This window comes from Lycorma delicatula, chromosome 13 (genome assembly GCF_047948215.1).
Source record: "Lycorma delicatula isolate Av1 chromosome 13, ASM4794821v1, whole genome shotgun sequence".
Taxonomy (NCBI): domain Eukaryota; kingdom Metazoa; phylum Arthropoda; class Insecta; order Hemiptera; family Fulgoridae; genus Lycorma; species Lycorma delicatula.
Window position 1 is genome coordinate 35029272 of NC_134467.1, and position 24739 is coordinate 35054010.

The 24739-nt window shown below is 34.7% G+C and overlaps 1 protein-coding gene across 2 annotated transcripts; it reads left to right on the top strand.

Annotated features, from left to right (window-relative positions):
- The first annotated feature begins 266 nt into the window (after positions 1 to 266).
- LOC142334141 (uncharacterized) lies at positions 267 to 24629 on the top strand. Of its 2 annotated transcripts, none has more exons than XM_075381900.1 (6): positions 267 to 424; positions 2189 to 2458; positions 7026 to 7159; positions 9643 to 9942; positions 18919 to 19588; positions 24165 to 24629. In XM_075381900.1, the coding sequence occupies exons 2-6, from the start codon at positions 2198 to 2200 to the stop codon at positions 24567 to 24569; spliced, it is 1770 nt and encodes a 589-aa protein (XP_075238015.1). In that variant the 5' UTR covers positions 267 to 424; positions 2189 to 2197; the 3' UTR covers positions 24570 to 24629. The 2 variants fall into 2 exon arrangements, with proteins under 2 accessions (XP_075238015.1, XP_075238017.1); XM_075381902.1 differs by having other exon boundaries at positions 325 to 487.
- Positions 24630 to 24739: the final 110 nt, after the last annotated feature.

The window sequence follows — 24739 nt, forward strand, 5'->3', positions numbered from 1 at the left end:
TTTAAAAAGAATTATGAATAAATTTTAAATTCAATTCCAAAAATCTAATAGAAATATTATTAATATTTATACATATATAATATTTTAAAACAAATGTAATAATATACGCAATTTAGATGAATAACAGAAACAGTAAATTAGAAAATGATGCAACATTACTGCAAGTTACAAATTCTTTATTCAAGTGTAACTGATGTTATATAGTGTTTGTATAATTGTACGTAATATTTTGCACCACAATAAATTAGAAAATGATGCAACATTACTGCAAGTTACAATTTCTTTATTCAAGTGTAACTGATGTTATACAGTATGTGTTTTTTGTGAAATTGTACGTAATATTTAAGCATTAAAATTCATTAAATTTCATAATATTCTAGTTACTGTTGGACATAAAAGCATTTAGGTTACACTCTTATTCAACGTAAGTAATTTTTTTACTAACATGGCTGTACAATACACTTTTTGGGAGTAGTTTTGATTGTAGGTATGTTTACATGTTCATCCATAATATGTTGATGTGTATATATATATATACATCAACATATATATATGTATACAGAAACCGTTTACTACGTAAAGGTGATTTGACTTTACTAGAAAATTTCTTCGAACGGGTCTCGGTCGATGTGACGTTGGGCCACATAAATTCGCATATATAAGTTTATATCTCGATTTATATAAAAAGAATTAATATAAATTTTCATATATATATATATATATATATAAACATATGTATATATCTCGTGTGTCGTGACTGATTCATAAAGAACACCCTGAAAAAAATTGATGAAAACTTGTAATCACAGTTTACAAATTATTATTAGCACAGTTCTTATGGATTAAGCGCTTACCACGAAAGGATTATTTGAAATTCAGTGTTTAAAGGATTAAAAAAGAAACAATGAAAATTCTATATACATTTAAAATTCTCAGAAAAAATTCGCCCGAAAATAATTAGTGTTTTAGTGTGATTACATATTTAAAACGCGTACACTATTGTCGTTTTTATACAACAAGAAAACGATGAGGCTTTTATTCAATAAAAATTATAATATATATAAAACAAAAATAAGGGTAGATTATATATATATATATATATATATATATATATATATTAATGTAGTTGCGGTTACGTGAAAAAATTAACTGCATTCTGCACCATATGAGTATAGTGCACCATATTTGTTCTAACTGCCGCTGTGCAACGACTCGCACAATTACGTACCGAATCTTCCAAGCGGGTTGGAAAATTCTGACCGAAAGTAGTTTTCCTTGTCCTGCTTTTCTCTCGGCCGTTCTGTGGTTTATTCAAACTCAGAAATCGTTTTTTGTTTTTGCAAATGAAAAAAAAAACGAGAAGCTGGTAAAAGGCTGTTCGAACAACGTAAATGGCTGTCTAAACACTTTTTCTTCGCATCCCGAGACCGCGTACTCGATACGAAACGTCGTGCCTTGTGTCGTCTGTATCACATCTAATATAACAAATTGTTAATTTTAATAAACACAACTTATTTCTGGTAGATTTTAATGTATATAATAGGCATATAGATAAACATGGTTTTTTCATTACTATTGACTGTGATGGATCAAACGTTACATATGTATAATATTAAAAGTTAATGCCGGCAGTAGGTTTGGTATGGCAGTTCGGCCAGACCGTTCTGGATATTCTTATTTTAATTTATTTGTTTCCCTCTGACTACTGAAGCGGGGGTATCCAGGTCCGGCTCAGCCTTTTCACGGACATACAGGCGGCTTTTCACCCTCAGCATGTTTTCCACCCGGGTTTCAATCCCCCATTTTCTGTAATCCTTTTCACTCATCCTTAGGATTTCTTCAATCAACTTCTCCAATTTTAGCCAAACCATTAAACATAACGGAACAGTGGTTTCAGGTGTCATCCCATAGAAATTACAATTTAACTTGTAATTGTGACTAAACAATTATAGAATTACTATTGTAACCGTATCTACTATTGTTAATTTGCGTACGCGACTGGCTGAACCTGCCTATGGGAAGGCAGGTAAATTTTGTCCACGAAAGGCAAATTAAGTAACAATAAAGAACTGGAAAATCCGAAACGGGGATGTTAGTTTAATAAATAAATGTAAATTTTTTACCTGTTTATTAATTTAATATTTGTTCATAATTTAATAATTTTTTTTTATATTTTTTTTTTTTTTAGATAAACGAAATGAGTCCAATTTACTCGTACAAATATTTATGGTTAATACAATTTTTAATATTTATCAGTTTATGCAATGATATTTACGCAGAAGTAAAACTAACTAAATTTAAATTAACAACGGCACTTGCAAAAATAAATACTGACGATGTATTTCAAAGAACGTGTGAAAATTTTGGTTTTTCTAAAAAGCAAATAGGTTTATATAACAAATGTGTTGAAATGGTATCCAGTCTTGAACCACAGCTTAAACCTTCTGATATGGAAGAGGTATGATTTTTAAATAAACTTATTATTATTTGCATTAATATATTATCAAATTATATAGTTCTCAAAATTTATTTAAAAGTTTAAACGAGAAGTTTTAAGAGATCTATGTAGCTGAGTAAGTAGAGACTCGGCTTTTTTGTGTGGAAGTTCCGGTATCGAATCCAGATCAATACCGGCATCTTTTTACACGCTATCTATAACCACCACGCTAATGCTATACCTGTAGAAGCCCGGTCTTTCAAAACAAAAAAAAAACTTTTAATTTTAATGGAAAAAACCGTTTTTTTCTGTATTTCATTAAATCGAGAAATACAGACAATAGTTTTAATTTTTTTTAAATCTTTGAAAATTGAAAAAATTAATCAATCTGAAAAACTTAAAATAAAATTGAATGAAACTGTTCCATAATAAATAAAATTACATAAATATAAAAACGTTTCCTATGGTTTGATATAAAAATTCCCACAAAAAAAAAAAAATTCTCTTCGCACAATATTACAGCTAATTTAGTTATAACACAAAACACTTATGTGCAATTCTTAAATGTATAGACAAAAGTAAAATGAATGAGCAAAAAAAAAAATCATTCAACCCATAACATTTGTAACAATTTCCTTTTGAAAAGCACTCATTTTTGTGCTAAAGACATCATACTCAATGCTACGGTAATAAGTATTTTAATCCTGAAACGCACCTACTGAAAATAGCTAAATCTCCACTTTTGTACAGATGATAAATTTTGACATCAAATTACAATGTTAAGATGTTTTAGTTAATTACAGATATATGGACGTCAACCAATTAGTTTGGTTTAATGGTGAACTCGTCATTGAAAAATAGCTGAATTCAAAGTCAAGAGTTCTGAGGTTGAAATCCTAGTAAAGGCAGTTTACTTTTATACAGATTTGAATACTAAATCATGGATATTCCTGTTCACTGGTGGTTGGATTTAATTAACCACAGATCTCAGGAAAAGTCAACTTTTCTTTTTTTTCTTTTATCCGAGGTAACCTCTGTAAGGTATTACTTCAGAGGATGAATGAGCATGGTATGTATAAATATAAATAAAACGTGGCTTTGTAAGTCTCGGGTCGACCATACCTGAGGTCTATGATTAATTAAAACCCAGCAACAAACAATACTGATATCCACGATATAGTATTCACATCCGTACAAACGTAACACCATTTAATAGGATTTGAACTTTAGAACCCTCGACTTTGAAATAGATGATTTTCGATGAAGAATTCACCAGTAGACCACTGGTGAGTTAGAAAGGATAAACGTGAGATTGTATGAGACTACACATTAATTAGATTCATTCATATTTTCCACATTCATCCTCTTAACTAATTCCTTACGGTTGTTCCCGGAGGCTAACCAGAAAAACAAAGAAAGATATATATCGACATCAAAATAAACATTAATATTCTTCAACATGATTTTTCTAGTATATAGAACAGGAGTATTTAGTCTTGCATTTCTTTTCGTATATATTTCATATTTTTTTTTTTTTTTGTCTTCAGTCATTTGACTGGTTTGATGCAGCTCTCCAAGATTCCCTATCTAGTGCTAGTCGTTTCATTTCACTATACCCTCTACATCCTACATCCCCAACAATTTGTTTTACATACTCCAAACGTGGCCTGCCTACACAATTTTTCCCTTCTACCTGTCCTTCCAATATTAAAGCGACTATTCCAGGATGCCTTAGTATGTGGCCTATAAGTCTGTCTCTTCTTTTAACTATATTTTTCCAAATGCTTCTTTCTTCATCTATTTGCAGCAATACCTCTTCATTTGTCAGTTTATCCACCCATCTGATTTTTAACATTCTCCTATAGGACCACATTTCAAAAGCTTCTAACCTTTTCTTTTCAGATACTCCGATTGTCCAAGTTTCACTTCCATATAAAGCGACACTCCAAACATACACTTTCAAAAATCTTTTCCTGAGATTTAAATTAATTTTTGATGTAAACAAATTATATTTCTTACTGAAGGCTCGTTTAGCTTGTGCTATTCGCATTTTATATTGCTCCTGCTTCGTCCATCTTTAGTAATTTTACTTCCCAAATAACAAAATTCTTCTACCTCCATAATCTTTTCTCCTCCTATTTTCACATTCAGTGGTCCATCTTTGTTATTTCTACTACATTTCATTACTTTTGTTTTGTTCTTGTTTATTTTCATGCGATAGTTCTTGCGTAGGACTTCATCTATGCCGTTCATTGTTTCTTCTAAATCCTTTTTACTCTCGGCTAGAATTACTATATCATCAGCAAATCGTAGCATCTTTATCTTTTCACCTTGTACTGTTACTCCGAATCTAAATTGTTCTTTAACATCATTAACTGCTAGTTCCATGTAAAGATTAAAAAGTAACGGAGATAGGGAACATCGTTGTCGGACTCTTTTTCTTATGTTCTTCAATTGTTACTGTTGCTGTTTGGTTCCTGTACATGTTAGCAATTGTTCTTCTATCTCTGTATTTGAACCCTAATTTTTTTGAAATGCTGAATGCCTTTTCTAGGTCTATAAACGCCAAGTATGTTGGTTTGTTTTTCTTTAATCTTCCTTCTACTATTAATCTGAGGCCTAAAATTGCTTCCCTTGTCCCTATAATTTTCCTGAAACCAAATTTGTCTTCTCCTAACACTTCTTCCACTCTCCTCTCAATTCTTCTGTATAGAATTCTAGTTAAGATTTTTGATGCATGAGTTAGTTAAACTAATTGTTCTGTATTCTTCACATTTATCTGCCCCTGCTTTCTTTGGTATCATAACTATAACACTTTTTTTGAAGTCTGACGGAAATTCTCCTTTTTCATAAATATTACACACCAGTTCGTATAATCTATCAATCACTTCCTCACCTGCACTGCGCAGTAATTCTACAGGTATTCCGTCTATTCCAGGAGCCTTTCTGCCATTTAAATCTTTTAATGCTCTCTTAAATTCAGATCTCAGTATTGTTTCTCCCATTTCATCCTCCTCAACTTCCTCTTCTTCCTCTATAACACCATTTTCTAATTCATTTCCTCCGTATAACTCTTCAATATATTCCACCCATCTATCGACTTTACCTTTCGTATTATATATTGGTGTACCATCTTTGTTTAACACATTATTAGATTTTAATTTATGTATTAATTTATGTATATAAGTCTTTTTATCAAAGTAATCAAAGATAATACATCGCGTCAACTGATAGACAACAACGCAGAGTATACATTACTAGCATGTCTTTGAACTACACAAGTTTTCCAAACTTAGGAGAAACCTTTCCCAGCGATCTTTACATTAGATATAACAAACTAGTTTTATAAAAATGTTTGATTATGTTGATTCTACGAAATCTCCAAGGAAAATATAACCTCAAATTCCTTCTGGCTTTGATGTAAATAAATAGTTTACTATCAAAGTACAAAAGCAGGTCACAGATATTTGTTATACGCAGGACTTCCTTATCAGCTTGTTTAGAGAGAAAAATGTAAATAATATTTTCCTTGTAATAATAATAATTAAACTGAACTTACCGTTTTACAAAAACATTAAAAATTTTCCACAGTTTTAACCGAATTGTATTTTAATAAAAGCTTAGTTCAATAATTAAATAACACATTTTTGTACAAAGATTAATCATTTTTCAACAACAATAATCTAAATCCCCGTCTACATTTAAACGCTTCTCCGAACTTTCTGCGTGGTTTTTTATTTCACTAGAAAAGAATTTTTTCCCTTTTTATATGTTTTCCCCAGGTGTCTTGGTTTTTCTTGAACAACCCACCCATTCGACGCTTCATAAAAACAACCCATTGGAAAGACCATTAAAAAAATTCTAATCGTACGAAATCGGAAAATTAAATGAATGTATCAACATTCTTTATTTACTTTTTGAAACGTTTCCTGTGTCTAGTATGAGTTCGGGGCTTATCATGAAGCTGAAAGAAACATATTTTGAGATAAAACTTGAACATTTCCTCCTGATAATATGTTTCATTTATTATTTTGGCATATCAAAATAATACTCTTTGTAAATAATATGTTGTTCGTGAAAATAATCAATAAATAGAAACCTTATAAAACATCGTGAATTAAAAAAGTGTTCTAGAAAATCTGAAAAATTTAACAACATGATCTACTGGTGAAAATAACTCTTTTACTGCTGAAAACTTTTATGTAATCATAAGACCTATGATTTCCAGACAGAAAGCGGAAACGCTTTTTCCGAATACGGAAGGCAAAAGATTTCAGATGTTTAAAAAAAAACCCTAGTGTAATTTTGAGGACCCAAATTAAAGAGTAAAATTGGTGGTTTCTTATTTTATATCATTATATCCAGCAGTAGAAAATATCCTAAACGTTTCTGTGTTTCTTCGTGATGAACACTTTTATTACAGGCTCACAGGTAAGTTTTTAATTTTTTTCCGGATGTTTCGATTTCTTACGTTTGACTCCGGCTGTAAATAATAGACCCAAGTTAACTTACAAGTATGCAAAAATTAAAAATTATTAGTATATTTTAATTTAAGCATTAATATATATATATATATTTTTTTTTTCAGGTATCAAATAACGTAAAATCATGGGATATTAGTTTTGTAGATGCAAGAGAATTATTGAATATTTTAATTAAATATAAATGGGGAGTAACCGAATACGGTTTATTTCTTCAACATTTGGATAAAAATCCTGATAGGTATATAACCTCATATTGTAATAAATATCACACACGGATTTTTTCTTCATAAAAAAACGTCACATGAACATCAGTTACCTATACTTTCAATTAATATATAATATTTTATAATTTGTATTAATTAATAATTTAACTAATAATAATAATATTTTTTTTTTCTTTTGTGGTAAAGAGGTGGACCTGCATTTACGCACAGAGTTTCGGCTCCCACTGGTAATCTTATTCAACCAACATCAGCAGATAACCGAATCAAACCAACCTACTTTCTACCAGGACACAACCCAGAATCGTTTTACGTGTTACTTCAGGCTGACTCCTTCTATCCTAGCCTGTGAAGGCCTACCTGATTTTTACCTGAATCAGGACTATCCCAATCGGCCGTCTGAGAATTCTCCCGACGAATCTGGCTACACTCTCCCAGCAGGAATCATTTCTTTTAAGCATTTGCTGAATGGGGACGCCATTCTACTTGATGCATAGTCAAGCTCGGCGAATCGATACTAGCCGGGAAAATTTAATAGCATCATTACTATTTCTAACAGTAGCTGCAACTTCTACTATACGATGTGTCAATTCTTCTTGTGTGACAGTACGAGCGGAATAAACGAACGACTTCGTGCAACATAAAAGTTGAAAGACGGCTAAAGTGAGATCCAGGTAGCCAGAATAGTAATCCTTTTCACGAATCTATTGCTTACGAAATATGTTATTTAAATTATTTACCACATCATGACAGTAGTGAGCAGGTTCGTCAACTTCGGGAAACCACGTCTGCATTCTATCTGCAAGTGGAATATCTTCCAACATTTTCATAATATTTGTTTTAGGAAGAATTAACTAACGATTTGCATTAAGGAAAGGCGGTAAGACAAAAGGGCCTATAAGATTATCACTAAGATGATACCATACATTTAACGAAAATGTGTTCTGGAAATGACATGTAGCCGTCTATATAGGTTTCCTTTTGTTCAATTGTGAGCGTTTCAATAATTTACAATGCAATTTTTTGACAACACGATTAATCAGATATTGAAATATTTCTAAGGAAATTGGAAGTTCACATTTTCTAACTAAGCATCGACACAATTTTATTTGTTTATCAATATCAGATCGTTATAACCGTTTTCCACTGTTGTATAGAATAGGTAAAAAATTTGCTTCCGTAACGTTCCCTACTTACTTAATTGAGAAAAATGAAAGTGATGTGAGAATCATCTTCAACTTGAATTGGGAGATCATTGTACCGTATACAAAATTGTACCTGATCACCAGCGTTGAAATTTCTCACAATATATTCATCACCAGCATTGAATCGTTGTGGTATAAACGCTCATAACTCTCATCTGTTTCTTGAACTCGCCTCTCAAAACCATCAAATGTTTTACAAACCGGTACTCTTCGATCTGTTTAATTTTTCCAGTGTTCGTGGACAGAAGCAAATCCATTTTTATTTATTTTACCATAAATCATCTACATATCCGTCAACTCTCCAAATGGAAAAAAACATTTTTGGGTTCACACTAACCGAACAGTAACATCACAAACACCGCTCAAATGAATATTCAATCTTAGACTCTATACTTACTTGTTGATCAACTTTTATTGCCAGCATATGAAAACGGATGTTATAAAAGGATGTCTTTCAAATTTATTTTTATAATCTATAGAATTTTTATTTTTAAAATCGTATCACTTTTACAATCCAGTTGGTTTTTGTATTTAGTTCCTAATTAAAGTTGAATGTCTTATTAAATTTGTATTTAATTTTAATAGACGTTATGAATATCAATTTTCTCAAAATTAAATTATGTACAAAGGTAAGTAGAAATTTTTTATTGTTAAATTAATAAAGGTATTCTATTCTCAAACGAAAAAATGTATTTTCCGACAAAAGTTTCGTGTTTTACCCGGTTTTTCTTAAAACCGAAGTAAGATAGACGGGTCCAACCACTTCTATTTAACTTTATTGATCAATAACCGTATAGAAGTATTAAATCGACTGCTCGATTTCTGTCCTAAGAATTTAAGTCATGCTTCATTTCACAAAGGTAGCAGACGGAAGTGCTAATTGTTCGATTAAGCATAATTCTCAAAAGAACCGTTTTCTGACGAGTGTTTATATGAACTTTTTTTTTATTTTTAGCTACATAATCATCTCCTAAGAGATTGCCGCGCAATTTGGAATCACGTTGTATATTAACAGAGCATAATTAAAAAGCTCTCCCATTTTAGTTAGAAAAAGGAATTAGGATGTTGCATTTCGAAATTAGCATTTAATTCAAAATTAAAATTAAAAATGTAATTTTTATTAAATTATATTAATTTAATTTACTTTAATAATTTAATGTATGAATACACTGAATTTATAATTGTGGTGCTTTTTATTTATTATATTATATTTACAAAGAAATTTTAGAATTTCCCTTTAACATAAAATGATAAGAAATACTTTTAGCTATAAAAAGATTTTTTCTTGCAAACAGAATGAATTGTGTAAAAAATGTAATGGAAGCAATGCCTTGGAAACAATGGAAATTATTTTGTGATGAAAAATTTGTTAAAAGATTTCAAACATATGAAATAATGCCTACCATTGTAACATCAAAAGAATATTTAGAAGAATTAACTAAATATATGAACGTGATGCATATTCAAGTTAACAGCTGGTTAACAAGTATTGATTTTCATAAAACACAAAGAAAAAATCCTACAAAAGTACAACAATTCGGATGCCCATATCCTTTTGTATCAGCAGTTATAGATTTAAACAAAAAAGCAGAAGGGTAAGTTATTATACATTTTTATTTAGTTTACAAACATCCCAAAACCCGTAGGGGAAGTCGTCCATCATGTGGCGATTCATAGTTCTGATGGTCTTTAACAGGATTCGTATCAGCTAAAAGACGATCAGCTGATTACAAGTCACAGTAATAAGCCAGGCCTCGGTTGGGATGCCACCGATGTGAATCCATCGTTGAACAATTATTTCGGTGATTTTTTAACTCACCTTTATCCTTCGTTGCAGGCCTCTTACTGACATCTTGAATGTCGTCAATTGTTGCACTCTAAACCAGCAAACCGAATTCGCGGAAGCACGAGCCATGCTCCTATTGCTACATTTTACAGGACCAGTTTGTAAATATCGTTTGGATTGTGGAAATAACAATAATATCATACAACTAGCAATGTTGTTCGCAACAACAGAATTTTTAACCTAGCTAGCTTAGTGAAATAATTTTAGTTCATACCCCAGACTTTTATCCCGCATGATATTTACTTCCTTTCAACCATCGCCCAATAACGCTACGCCTCACGGATGCATAGGAACCATGCGCTCAGCAGTGCGGTTGTGATCCCCCCGACAACGTCATATGCACATTCAAAAACTGCCCTCATCAAAACTGTTCTACAGCTCACGGCTGCATGGTAACCAATGCTTTCAGCTGTGCAGTCGCCTTTCCGCTGACAGCTAACGAGTCAAAATAATCACCACAATTTCAATCAAATCGCGGATCGATTCCAATACGCCTACCTCCGGCCAATCAGCTGTACAGGCGGTCCCTAGGAACAAGGGGTTCTATTCTACTTATACTCCTTCAGTAGTTCCGCTGGAGGCGAGAAAACGAAGGAAGCCAACCACAATAGACCATTCTCTACGAGTTTACCAATTGACTTGCTGATCAAGACAGGAATTTAGTCTGTCCAGTTCCCTGGCAACTCTGGTACGTTCACCTTCGTAACCGAAACAGACATAGAGGACATCGTTCACAGTGTCGTCAACTCTAGCGTAAGTTCACTGGTCCGTTTCAACATATCCAAATATAGCCAAACAATTTATAATCGCACCATGTCCTGAGAGGAATTGCGTTGAGTACCGCTTGGGAGAAAACCAGCTAGTAGTTCGCAACTTTCTAAAATTTGGAAATATACCATACGTGTAACGACCGGTAGAAGAATCGTCCCACCTAACCTGCCAAGAATCAAACCTTGGTCTACTATTTCCTGCAAACTCCTAAGAAGTGAGAAGGCCTGCTATGTTGGAAATATACCGCTCGCTACGTTTAGTAGCTAGATTTTCAATAAATTTTATGCCAGCGATTACAGAGATTGCCTCTATCAAGACGGTTGTAAAAAAATCCGACTACAGCCAGCAGCAGACGATGGGCACGCAATAATATGTCCCACCATCATTGAAATTGAACGATGAACCCAAACGCGCTCAGCGTACAGCATTATGGCCTCACAGACACATTTCTAAAGAATATGCACGGTACAGTAATTCAATCCCTATCAGGATGGATGGCTCTACGTTCACCAAAGATTGCCTTTCGTGCAAAAACGTTTATCCCTGAATTGTAGTTTGTCATCAAGGATGGCTCCCATATGTCATAGACCTAACCGGATCCATCACGACACGCGGGTGGCGTGCCGCAGATAGTAGGCCATTCAGAATCATCATAGTAGTTTTCTCTGCTATGAAAACCATCGTTTGTTTAAGACTGCAGAACCTTAGAACCTTACATGCCTGCTCGGCTCAGAGTTCTATCTAGGAACACGACTTACCCTCGACCAGCAGTAACTCATCGTCGGTATAAGCCATGATGTGGCAGATGCTGGTCATCCGCAACCGCATAAGAGAGCTGAACTCAACGACCAACAGTGTCTTTCCTACTTCCCTGGAATAGGAAGTAGGGAACACCCTATTAAAGGAAGTATAAACTTCCTAGTTTATAGAGAACATTATAAACGAAATCCCATGGGTCTTTATTTCCCTGCTCTAGTACAAAATAGCGCCAGCAATCACGCTTCAAAGTCCTAACTTTATGAATATACTCGGTCAATTTCCGACGATTGTCCACAATAGTTAGAGCTGCATGCCGATCAAGGTTACCCTCACGTTGTGCGACTCTCTTGCGCCGGCCCACATTCTGCTTCACCGCGATCAAGTCCCGAGTCCAGTTTACCATCCAAATACTTTCTCTCAACTCATATTTCTGGGGATCAACTAGAAAGTGGCCTCAACTACGTCGAAGAGAAATTCTTAGCCAAGTCATATAATAATATATCGTCCACTCCTCAAGCAAAGACTCGACGTATGGCCGAATGTATATTCTAAAACATAGGCCAGTCAATCCGCCTGTGCAGGAAGCGCCCCTGTTAAACAAGGACGTATCGCTTTTACACACGGCACATCCTGCTTACCAGATCGAAATCTAGTAATTGATGATCGCTCGCGTAATCATCAAGTACAGACCACTTATGACACTTACCAAGGATATCTTTACCAATGGTACCATCAGTGTTAGTACCATGGAAGGCCCTCCGCAATTCGACCGCACCAGAGAAAGTAGTGAATTCGCCGGCCACATTACTGACTTAAAAGCTATGCTGCGCAATGAAACATTCAGAAAGTTCGCCTCTATCAACCGTGATCCCACTTTGCCAAAGAGGCAATTTGGTGATCGCATCAACACCGATAATAATTGGACAACCAATTACCAGCCTAACAATTCTATCCAACCTATCCAAATGATGTTCACATGGATCCCCGTACCGAAAGTACAAACTAACAACAACAAAGTCAACATCATCCACTGCAAGCTTGAAAACAACGTGTTGCGTGTCAGAAGCTTGTTGTGTGAAGCCGCTATCTTTCGACTTTCTACACAGAACAGCGGATTTACTATCACCAACGAAAAATTTCTTTCAGCTTGGGAAGCCTGGCAGATCACATGTTACCACATACGGGTGTTGCAGAAGAAAGGCATCGAGTCTCTGTTTCTAACCACTTCACCTAGCTCAACCTGGACTACACAGGCACTCTGGGCATTTAATTGGTAAAATCTAACCATTAAATAGTTGATGTAGATCTCAACAGCTCTTAAGCAACAACAGCACTCCTTACTATAGACTGCGTATGATTTTTGCGCACCCTTTTACGGTTAACATATAGTGGAGCCTTCTTATTATGCGGGCACTCGCGATTGTGTCCCTCCTCAACAATGTGCCCGCAGACTGACGCGTACTTGCCGAATTTGGCCCTATGGCTAACCGGTAATACTTAAAACTTGGCTGTACTTCTTGGTATTCATTGACGCGGCAAATTTATTATTAATATATAATAATAATAATAACAATAAAACAATATTAAAATAATTATTTCTATATCCGGCAGGTTGGGACCATAAACCGGTTTGCACAGAGGATTGAAACTTAAATGCTCTTGCCGAGGAGGAAGGCGCAGATTGTAAATACGTTTTGGGAATTTTTATTGACATAGACGCAGCATTTCCTTCGTTTTATTGGAGCTGTCCTCTATGATTTGGAACGCCGCAATGTTCCTGTAGTCCTAGGTATTTAGGATACGGTTTCAAGCTAAGGCTGTTCCGGAGTGCAACGGTGATCTCAATGCATCGGTTCTAAATTTCAAACAGTTGCACATCCCCCGCCTTCAAAGGAGGTTTTACAGCCTCACGATGGAAGCATGGCATCAATCATGGCAAGCCACAACTAAGCAAGATCCTTGTGTAAGTTTATAAAGGATTTGGGGGATGGTATTTGGTTAACTGGCATTTCTCCCGCCACCACCCCATTCGGTCGTCCTAGTGCATAGACCAAATGTCCGTGCCAAGAAACGGCTACTATACCTCTAGAACGGTTTTGCGGCCTCGTTTCCTATAAGCTCCTAGTGAGCTACCTATCAGGGTGAGCGGATTAAGCAGGGTGCTGTACAACACCTGCTTATGTGTCTCAACCGCTCACTTGTCAAAATTAAAACTAAATCAGGGAGCCGCACCCCCTATTACAATTAAAACTATTGAATAAGTTATATAAATAAAAGACAGCAATTTAAGCTGCCACGCCTCGGTCGCTGCATGCCAGCTAGTACGTATCCACCATTAATGGCGCTTTGAACTTATCTGGCTGGTGGCCAGCCATTATCTCAAGAAAGGCTTCCCACAGTAGGAGTGTAAGAATCCGTATTACATTATACTACCTTTAAAACTACTGATGACGGTTGAACGTCGCAACCTCATCGAGGAACTCCAACACGGTCCGACAATGCAGCTCTCGCCACATTGACTCGCCATTTGTGAGCAGCCAACTTTCCTTCTGACCTCTAAGTTCCAGGGTGGCACGATCTATGGCCCCCCAAGAGCGGGGCAGTCGAACATCATGTGCACGTTCGACTGGACCTCCTCGCAGACACACAACACATCAGCCGCTAAACGACCCCGAAAACAGATATTGCTTTAAATTTACATGGTTGGTGAGCACCTGGGCACCCGCTGACTTTAAAAATGAATTCGAGGCATACCATCCCCCAAATCCTCAATAAACCTATACAAGGATCTTCGCTTACTCGTGGTGTGCTATTCAAGCTGCCATGTCTCCATCGCGAGGCTACATAGCCTCTTCCGCAGACGGGAGATGGGCAACTGAAAGAAATTTAGTTCCGATGCATTGTGATCATCGTTCCGCTCCGGTTATAGCCCGGCTCGAAACCGCATCCCAAATGCCTCGGCCTCCCGACCTCTTCGCAACTTCCACATGACTGCTCGAGTTTTCTCCAGTAAATCGATTGGGAGAGCCTTTCCCAATACAGTAGTAGCCTCGAAGGAGGTTGTATTAAATACACCAGTGCATACTGTCATGGCTCTGCGCTGGGCACTCCTTAGTTAGAAGCAGTGGCTTATTTCTTTGCAACCTATGAGCCCAAACTGTCGTCGCGTATGCGATCATACTTTCGAAGACGACTCGGTACACCAAGTACATTTGGCGGCCCGACAGCCCGTAATCCTTTCGAGGAGTCCTTCCAAGCTTGTGCATCACAGAGACGGCATCCATGACAGCATGTAACAAGTGTTTGCGAGCTGCCATGGATCTCATTGCAACTTGCGCATGGAGTCCTTCCAAAACTTGAGTTTGGCTTCCTTGATGGCGTGAACGTATTCATTACGGGCACGCCGGTAGATCCGAAGACGCTCAGCGCGCACGTGTTTGACGATGGTCCCCGTTAAGGGGCAGCGCTGTTACCTTATCCTCTCGGACCTCACTCTTGCGCGCAGCACACTAAGGTCAGCGGACCACCATTTCTTAGCGGGACTCCTTCTGCATTCCCCAGACAACCCCCGGGAACAAGTGGTCATGACAGCTCCAGGCACGCTAAGATCCTTTGATCTTAGCGTGCCTGGACCCATCATACGCAACCAGGCTTATGATGGGTCTTATGAGTGCTCACCAACATGTAAACTTAACGTAATATTTGTTTCGGTTCCGCCTGGTAGCTGATGAGCTGTGCGTCTGCGGGGAGGTCCATTCGAACGAACAAATAATATTTCACTGCTTCGCTCTTGACGGTGCCAGAACTCAGGCCATCCTGGAACTTAGAAGTCAAATGGAAAATTGGCCAATCATGAGCGGTGAATGATGAGAATCACCACTCACTCATCAGCGGTCATGACACCGTATCGGAGTTCCTTGATGTTGTTGCTTTGTTTAACCGACATAGTTTTCCTAGTAAGCGATCTATGCCGAGTAGTTTTCCTAAGGGAAAGATTCCTACCGCGCTGTTGTAGCCAACTAACCGAGAGATATTACTCGCTATTAGCCAGGTTAAGGCTCCAAGCACTTTATTGGTGGAAAGGTAATTGCTGGCATTCAGCGGCCTTGGCGTGGCAGTGAATTGCTCTGTTTGACGAGATAAATTTATGATTGATAGTCATAATATTTTAGTAGTTTAGGGGAGAGCGCCTACCATTTTAGTAAAATAAGACAAGTGGGGATGGTGGTACACGCAAGCGAGTGTTATACGATACACGCTTACACCGCTCACACTTTTAGGTTAGCTCTACGAGCTACTTAGCCCTGGTTAGTCTCAGTAGCCATTTGTGGCACAGATATTCGGTCTTATGATTTAGAGCGACCGAATGGGGTGGTTGCCAGAGAAATGCCAAGCATACCAATATCCGGCAGGTAGGCGCCTCTTAACACCACAACGGATTAAGATTGGTGACACTTGTTTTTCAGAAGGAGGCTGCGAAATATGTTGGTATGTGGCTCGATTACCGTCGCTCCTTCACCGTGCATGTCCGGCAGTTATCATAGAAGGCAGGGGCGATGTTGACTGCCTTGCATAGGTTTTTAGGTAATTTGGCCGACCCTCGGGCCTACAAGCGGGCGCACTATGGTAATGTGATCAACTCGGTACTATTATATAGTGTTCATGTCTGGTCGGCGGAACTGAGGAGCGATAGGAATAGACGTATGCTTGAGGGCGTACAGAAAAGGATAGCTCTCCTCATAGTATTTGCGTAAACTTCTGTCTCCACTGACGCGGTGCTGCTTATTGCAGGGGTCTCCTCATTTCAGCAGCTTTCCGCCTTGCGGATCGGGCTTCTCCAATGGGCGTGTAAGGCTGCTATACAACTTAGTATATTCAAAGTTGGCAGGCTCGTTGGGATCGTTCTTCCACTGGGCGGTTGGACTCCCCGCCTGATTCTGTAGTTGAAGCCTTGGATCAACCTTAGTTTGGGGCTAGGTCTCCTATAGGTTGACCCAGCTCCTGTCTGTACGAGGCGTATTCCGGGTATATTTGAATGCATGACTGCGGGCTTTTGACCCTTTTATTTAACCAGCGGAATTCTCGAACCTCCGGATCCTGTCGTGTTTGCCGGTCGGACCTGTGACAGGGTGCGGTTGCAATGTGAATTGATTACTGTACCACTTACGATGGAGATTATCGTGAGCTGTATGTTGGTGAATGAGGTACAATTGCGCGCTATATCTGATCTTATCACACGATTGATACAACGTAAGGATAGGGCTGCTTGGACAACGAGGGGATGAGGGACAGCTGCCTGCTGAGCTTTTATTCGTTTGTGCATGCACAGATGGATATTAAAGATGAGGCACGGAGACTCTCTGGTCCTCTTGTAGAAAAGACCGTAGTCCCGGCAAGAATGTGTTTTTGGGTGTTCTAGTAGGAGGCAAACAAAGCATAAAGACCGAGTCCTGGCTCCTATGGGTGAGGAAACAGGAGCAACATAATAAATGCTTATTAAATAAGCTTATTAAGGCTTATTAAAGTAAAAGGACACACTGTGGAATCCAATTCGGGAGACAGGAAAAATAAAGATGATTCAGGAAATATATAACAAAATTTAGGACGTGGGCTACTACTAGTAAAGATAAAAAAGAAAAATGATCATGCAAAAGTAGATTTGGAAACGTTTTCATTCTTCTCCTAGAATGTTTATTCATTCCTACTGGAATGTTTCTGAGCCATTCTTAAAATTAAGCCAGACTGATTTAAATCTTGGAACGGGGTAAATTAAAGGAAAAATTTAAAGTTTTATATGTATTCTGCCCTGAAAAAAAATAATAAATCGAAAAGTTGTAATATTAGTATTTTTGAATCTTGGTGAACGAAAAAAGTCGGGTTGACTAACACACCAACAAAAAGTTCTTTCGAACTTCGCCAATAAAAAACCGCAGAACTGCACGATACTGCGAAGTCAACGAACTATATTTACAGTTCTAAACATGACCTAACCTAAAAGTAAATGAAAATGGAGAAAAAAATTTAAAAAGCACGAAAAAAATATTTCAGTTCATCTAGATTTTTAATAAAGAATACATTGAAAAAATCCCTCCAAAATCTAATTCTCCAAGCTGCATAACTATAACATCCACACGATGTACATAAACACAAAGCAATTTTTAAAACTTTTAAGGAGGATTTAACAACATAAATCTAATGTATTTAGTACAGAAATGATTGTAATAAAAAAGATAAAAATCAAAAACAACTTTCATGACTGTAGATAAAATTATTTTCTTAAAATGAAAGGATTACAAAATATAAAACTATAGTTAGTCGTTTGTGAATATCGTAATAGGAAAATATAATATAAACAATTTTTTTTATCCGTGTTGATAAAATGTTGAGAACCAGAAATCTATGAGTACGTGAAGAATCGATCAGATTATTAAATCACAAATGCAAAGAAACATAGGTGATCATTAAGAAAATATTTATAATATAAATTTTAACTCATATGATTCTGATAGATTACGTAATAAATTAAGTTAGTTTTAAGAATTATTGTTTCATGTTTTTTGGATTTTCTAAAAATACGTTTCATTAAAATATAAAACTAATTACCGCAAAAAAAAGATATCTTTAATGATATTTTCTATGTGATTTCCAGATATTAAATTGTAGTTGTAAATGTAAATGTTACATTAAACTAATGTAAATTAGTAAAAATTTACTAATTTTTACTAAATTAATGGAAAAAAAGTAGAGGGTTTACGTAAATAGTACCTGAGCTAAAAGTATCCAATTATAATGACCTATAATTTATCTCTTATACATAGAATAAATCGACGAAAAATGTTTTCAAGATTTATTGTTAAAGCGACTCACAATGCAGGTGTGTCGGTTGAAATTTTGACTCTAAACCAGGCGGTTCAGCGCATATATTGGTTGGAAAAATTTCAATCAGTTACGCATATTCAACGGCGTTTTGAACCGAATGGAATATCGGTCTTCCTATATCCAAGTTTATTTTTCAGTGGGAAACGTCTTTGTCTTTTAGAAACTGGGAATCATCCAAAAGTTTCAGTTAGTGATGAAATTGCGGATCGTGTAAGCGATCCTGCCTGTCCTGGTAAGTGAATTACAATCTGTATGTAGATATTTGCAGAGATATTGTATTACATATATATATATATGTTTTTTTTTTTTTTTTTAGTAAATATTCTATATACGAAATGAACGAAGTTTACTACGCATTATGTTTCCTTCGTTATTATCAACTATGGGATATAAATGTATTTAGAAAATTGTTTAATGAAGTACTAATTAGTGATATTAATAGCGATGATTTGAAAATTATATTGGCGTTCGGTTCTAAAGTTGTAAAAGCAATATACCATTTTGATGATTCAGATAGATTAAAAATAATATACTACAATAGGTATCTAAAATTTTATAATCATAGCGATTGGAGGAAAGATTTATCCGAATTTCTAGTAAATATTTTTGTAAATACGTGTCTGGATGGTGAAACATTATTAGATATAGATGATCAATATATACTTGACAATGGATCTGTTGACATATATCTACTGGAATTATTAAGTACAATTAGTTTTGATATTGTAAATATATCAAAAAATCAAAGACACTGTTATAAAAATTTGGTTCTTAAGTTATACAAGATGTATAAATCTGATACTACCATTAATGATGGTAAGGAGAAAATGTTAAAGATAAAAAATATTTCGGCGTTAATAAAAAAAAATAAATGGAATATTTGTGATTATAATAACCACTTAGAAGAAGTTGTTAAATTAAATATGAATATAGAAGACTATAAAGGTTTCATTAAAGCAAATTCAAACGAAACTGATTTAAATAAGGTAATAAAAATAATGATATATTTTAATAAAATAAAAATAAAATATTTATATTGAGTAACAAATATTTATTATTTTGGTCATGGAAAAATATTTGACAAGACATTAGAAGTTATAAAGACTGAATATGAAATTAACCAAATCAGGAATTAAAAATTAAAAATAACTAAAAAATTATTGCACGAATTTCCTGACCATGCCGGTAAATACAGTACCCTAATCTTGGAAATTAATTTCATTCACACATTAAGTATCTGACTTTTAATTGATAAAATATTTTAAGAAATTAGTTTTAAAGAGAAATTGTTTAAAATAAATTAATACTGTTACTTTTATACGGATTTGAATAGTAGGGTGTCCCATATAAAACGCAACCCGTCAATCACTCATCCATTAAATTTCAAAAGTCTAGCTTACTCCCCTACTCGTTACTGAAATTGACTCGTCCAACATCTGAATATCGCGGCGACGCAGTAGAACACTACCGATAGTAACAACGATGCAATCAATGTATTGCTACAGACAAGATGGTGTTTTCGCTAGATGAACGTGTTTTCATTGTCGAGTCGTACTTCAGTACGAAATCAGCGGTTGCAGTGCAAGATTTGTTTCGCCATAAGTACCCAGATAAACCGGCTCCTAACAAAACATCAGTATTAAGGTTAGTGGCAAAATTTAGAGAGACCAGTTCTGTTAATAACAAGGAACACAAAATATCGGCGTCAGTGTTGAATACAGGTACAGTCACTGAAATCAAAGACCGATTACTCGCCACGCCAAATAAATCGATCAGACGTTTGTCTGCTGACATTAATTTGTCTAAATCAACTGTTCATCGGGCGACCAAACCACTACAGTTACGACCTTATTGCAATCAAACGGTTCATCGACTTCGTGAGCCCGACAAAGAAAAACGATTACAATATTGTTAACGGTTCCGTCGATTTCTGCGTGAGGGAATTAGGGTTATGGGTTTGTTATTTTTTAACAGATGAAGCGCGGTTTCATTTGGATGGCTACGTAAACAGCCAAAACAGTAAAATTTAGAGTGCAGAAAATCCCCACGTTTTTCACGAAAAAAAATTACACCCGCAGAAGTTGGGCGTGTGGCGCGCGATATCGCGGAAGAAAATAAACGGTGCTATTTTTTTCGAGTACAACATTAATGCAGAACGATATCACGATATTTTATTTCAGTTCATCGCACTCTTGGAAGAGGAAGACAGAGACAGAGACAGAGACGTCATCGCAAATCAACGATTTGCGATGACGAGTTCACCACTACACCAATCGGGTTTGTTTATCAAAATATAGTTTTTTCTTAATTGCTTTAGCTTAATTACATCACTAGGTATTACTTCAGCAGATGCGATGAACGGAAATCTCGAGATGCTGATGTTGACGTTGCTCTATACCTTCGCCCTAGACCTTTAAATTTGAAAATTTAACGGCATCAACGCCCAATATATAAATGAAATTTGATCAAGTTTGTTCAAAATCGGGCAACCAGTTCTGGAAGTATAAAATGATTCTTAGCAAGACATCGCACATACCCGCGTACATACGTACATCCGGAAATTTTCTATCTAGTTTTTTGGGTTCCTTACGTGTCAAAAAGTTAAGGTCCGGAAAAACTGCATTTATCCAAATTGGGTCAATTACAGTACTTTCCCTTCTACAGCTATAACTCTGCTATAGAGTTACACACGAAATTTTGTCACATTAAAAAAAATTAAGTTTTTCGTTTGTTATGTATATTATTGACATACCAGATTAATCCATTAAATTCTACATATCTGGTGAATATTTGACCTACAATGGAGAAGTTACTACATAACTCTTGATTAAATTTAGACAAAATCTTAAATTTTGTAAAGACTCTTTTTACTTTACAACCTCAATTATTTGCATATTTTCTGTTGTTTACTTAACAAAGTTAAGTTTGTTTTAAATTTTTGGTTTTTATTCATGAATTTTGGATTTTTTAATATCCTTCTGCGTTATTTTATTGAGGGAGGAAAATTTGTACATTATCTCATTGTTTATGACTGTAATATATGAGGAACACGGTTACAAAATTTCTTTTTCTATTTTTATGTACATTCTTTTTATAATTTTTTTTTCAGTGGTTTTAAAACTAAAAGAATTAGTTTGCAATAAAACTCAAAAAAAAAAAAATTTCGACATTTAACTATTTGTTATTTTCTATTGGGAGAAAATTGTAAGAAATAAATTTAATATTATTTGAATAAGTTATTTCTTGATGGACGTGAATTTTGTAATTTTTAACCATATACCTCCGGATCTACACCGTAAACTGAATTAAATCCAAATTTAAATTTATTAACATATATTTACCAAATATAACGTATTTTGAAGAAATAAAAATTCCAAAGTTTAGAACATTTCATTAGATTTTTATCACTACCCATAATAAAAAAAAAATTAAGGGGGACGCTAACCTAGAATTACCAAAAAAAATTATAATTTTTATTATGAGAGTAATGGAGTAAAATTTTTTGTCATGTTCGATTCGAATATAGCTATAACAGCTTTTTAAGTGATAAAGACATTTTTTTTTAAATCATTATAAAAATTAAAAAGTTACTATTTTTAGAAGTGGAAAATAAACTTTAAAAAAATGTTTTCTTTTATACATATATGATGTAAGCTAACAAATTTCCTTTGGTAAAGTTATTTATAAATCTAACAACCTCTTCAATACAAGCTAAATTAAGAAAAGTAAAAATGTTTTAAATCCTTTTCTGGATTTTAGGTGCGAGATTATAATTTTAAAAAATGCTGAAATTTCTTAATAGCTCTATATATGAAATACAAATTTTGAAAAATATTTAAACGAATAAGTGTTTGAAAAAAAAACGGTGGTGATTTATTTTGTTGAAAAAAAAATTAGATCATTTTCCAAATCACTCACCAAAAAAAATTGTGTTTTTTTTTGGTTTGACTGATATACGTTCTCAAAAATTTATATTTTAAATACTATTGGCGCAGAGAATACAACCTGGTGCACCGGACTGCTGCGCCTAAATTACCAATGATTCATTAGATTGAACGATTTATCATAAATTATACTTTTGTTTGGAGATAAAAAAGTAAAATACTGAAGTTAATAGCCTTGTTAAAAAAAAACAAAAAAACTCAGGAAACAACTAAATATTTTCAGGATTTTGTAGCTTTTCGGTGTTAACGTGTAGTTGTTAGTAGCTAAATTCAAGAAAATTATTTAATAAGAGTGGGAAAAACATTTTCTGAATTGATACATCAACCTTCTAACTCTTTTCCAGTTGACCCTAGCCTTGTCTTTTTCTAATAAGTAACAAATTTATTTGTTAAATTATTCTCTATAATACATCTGATAAAAAAGGAAAAATTTTTTCTCGATATCTTCCAATCTCTAAACAAATGTTACTCATAAAAAAGGATAGTATATGGGTTTATTGTTTGTTGATTGTGCTCACGTTTTTATTTTAGCTGCTATTTGCAAAAAGCAGACCAATAGTGATGCGCCAGGCGGCTGCACACGGCGAATTCATCCCGCTAGAAGCAGTTCTATTTAATTAATTTAGAGATTATTTAATTTAATTTCTAAGCGTACGTTTTATATTTTAATGTATTTACATATTACTAATATTTATTTAAGTATATCAAGAAAAGAAAAAGATTATTAGTTAAAAATTAATAATACAAAAAAATTCTTTATTTATCTGCGCGATTTTTTTTTATATGTCGCGCATCCGGCCGGCGCGATACGGGGTCCGATCTAAGCCAATATAAGCAGCTGGACTGGCAGCTAACAAACCTTAAACGAACACACAATAATCAAAGAAGAAGACAGTGCCAGCATAGCCAAGCCAATTTCCTGTTATCAATATGGTCAGCGTCATAGATAATATTACTATTAAATTCTCCACCTACACCCTGCTTAAATCTAAAAGCACTGAAATGTTAATCTTCTTTCTTTTACTGTTTTAGCCTCCGGAACCACCGTAAGGTATTAATTCAGATGAGGAATGTGGATGTTATAATGTATTACGTAAGAGTGTGAATGTAAATCTAGTGTAGTCTTGTACAGTCTCAGATAGACCGTTCCTGAGATGTATTGTTAATTGAAACCCAACCACCAAAGAATACCGGTATCCACAATATAGTATTCAAATCCTATAACGTGGATACCGATGTTCTTTGATTGTTGCGTTTCAATTAATCACACTTCTTACGAACGGTCGATCTGTGAAAGTAAAAGACTCTACTTCATTACACTGATACATATCCTCATTCATCGTCTGAAGTAACAACGTTCAGAAAAATATTTTTTACATTTCTGTAATCTCTCCATTTCTGTAAAATGCTTAATATTCTCATTAACGCGTTCGTACCTTCAGACTGTTTAGTCGTGTAGATGGTAGGTGAGCCCTGACCGGCTGGTGTTAAAAAATATTACCATGCTCGCTGTAGAGAAAGAAATATTTGGGCAAGTTTTAAGAGCAGCTGGTAAATTAATAATCGATTAACAAATAGTAATAATAATTTTAATAACACTTTTCATTTTATTTTACAGATGACTGACATACTGTTTTACATTTCAAAACTTGAAATTGAAAATATATGGACTAAACTGAGTAAAATGAAATTAAAAAGTAATTATAAATTTGTTGAGATATTACAATGGAAGGACTCTGAGATCGCTATAAAATCATTAAAATATTATTTCAGTGTAGATAATCCAATGGATTGTTCTAACGATATTTTGAGAGCGATAATATCGTATAATATAGCAGTTGATGGAAACTTAAGCAAACATCAGCATGAGTTGATTTATAAGATGTTATGCCCAATTCAAGATTTTGAAAAATTAAACCGCATTGTACAGTTCATAAACAACCAAAATTTAAAACCAATAAGTCCGGAAGAATTTATTTCTGAATTAAAAGATAAATCAGGTTGTCTAAATAATTGTTTTTGATTGTACTTTTATATAAATCTACGAATGTTTATTGAAATAAAAATAATTATAATAATAAAATGTCATTATTGATCCAATTTCATTTATATTAAGAAAAAGAAAACGCAATCCAAATTGAGAGATTTTAAAATAATTTGCTAAGCAAGCATATATCAATGTTCAAGTAATTA

Bases quoted from the DNA above. Each gene is read 5' to 3' on its own strand.
- LOC142334141 (XM_075381900.1), top strand. From the start codon at position 2,198: ATGAGTCCAATTTACTCGTACAAATATTTATGGTTAATACAATTTTTA. The intron at 7,160-9,642 runs GTATATAACCTC...TCTTGCAAACAG, and splicing joins TTGGATAAAAATCCTGATAG to AATGAATTGTGTAAAAAATG. The intron at 19,589-24,164 runs GTAATAAAAATA...TTTATTTTACAG, and splicing joins ACGAAACTGATTTAAATAAG to ATGACTGACATACTGTTTTA.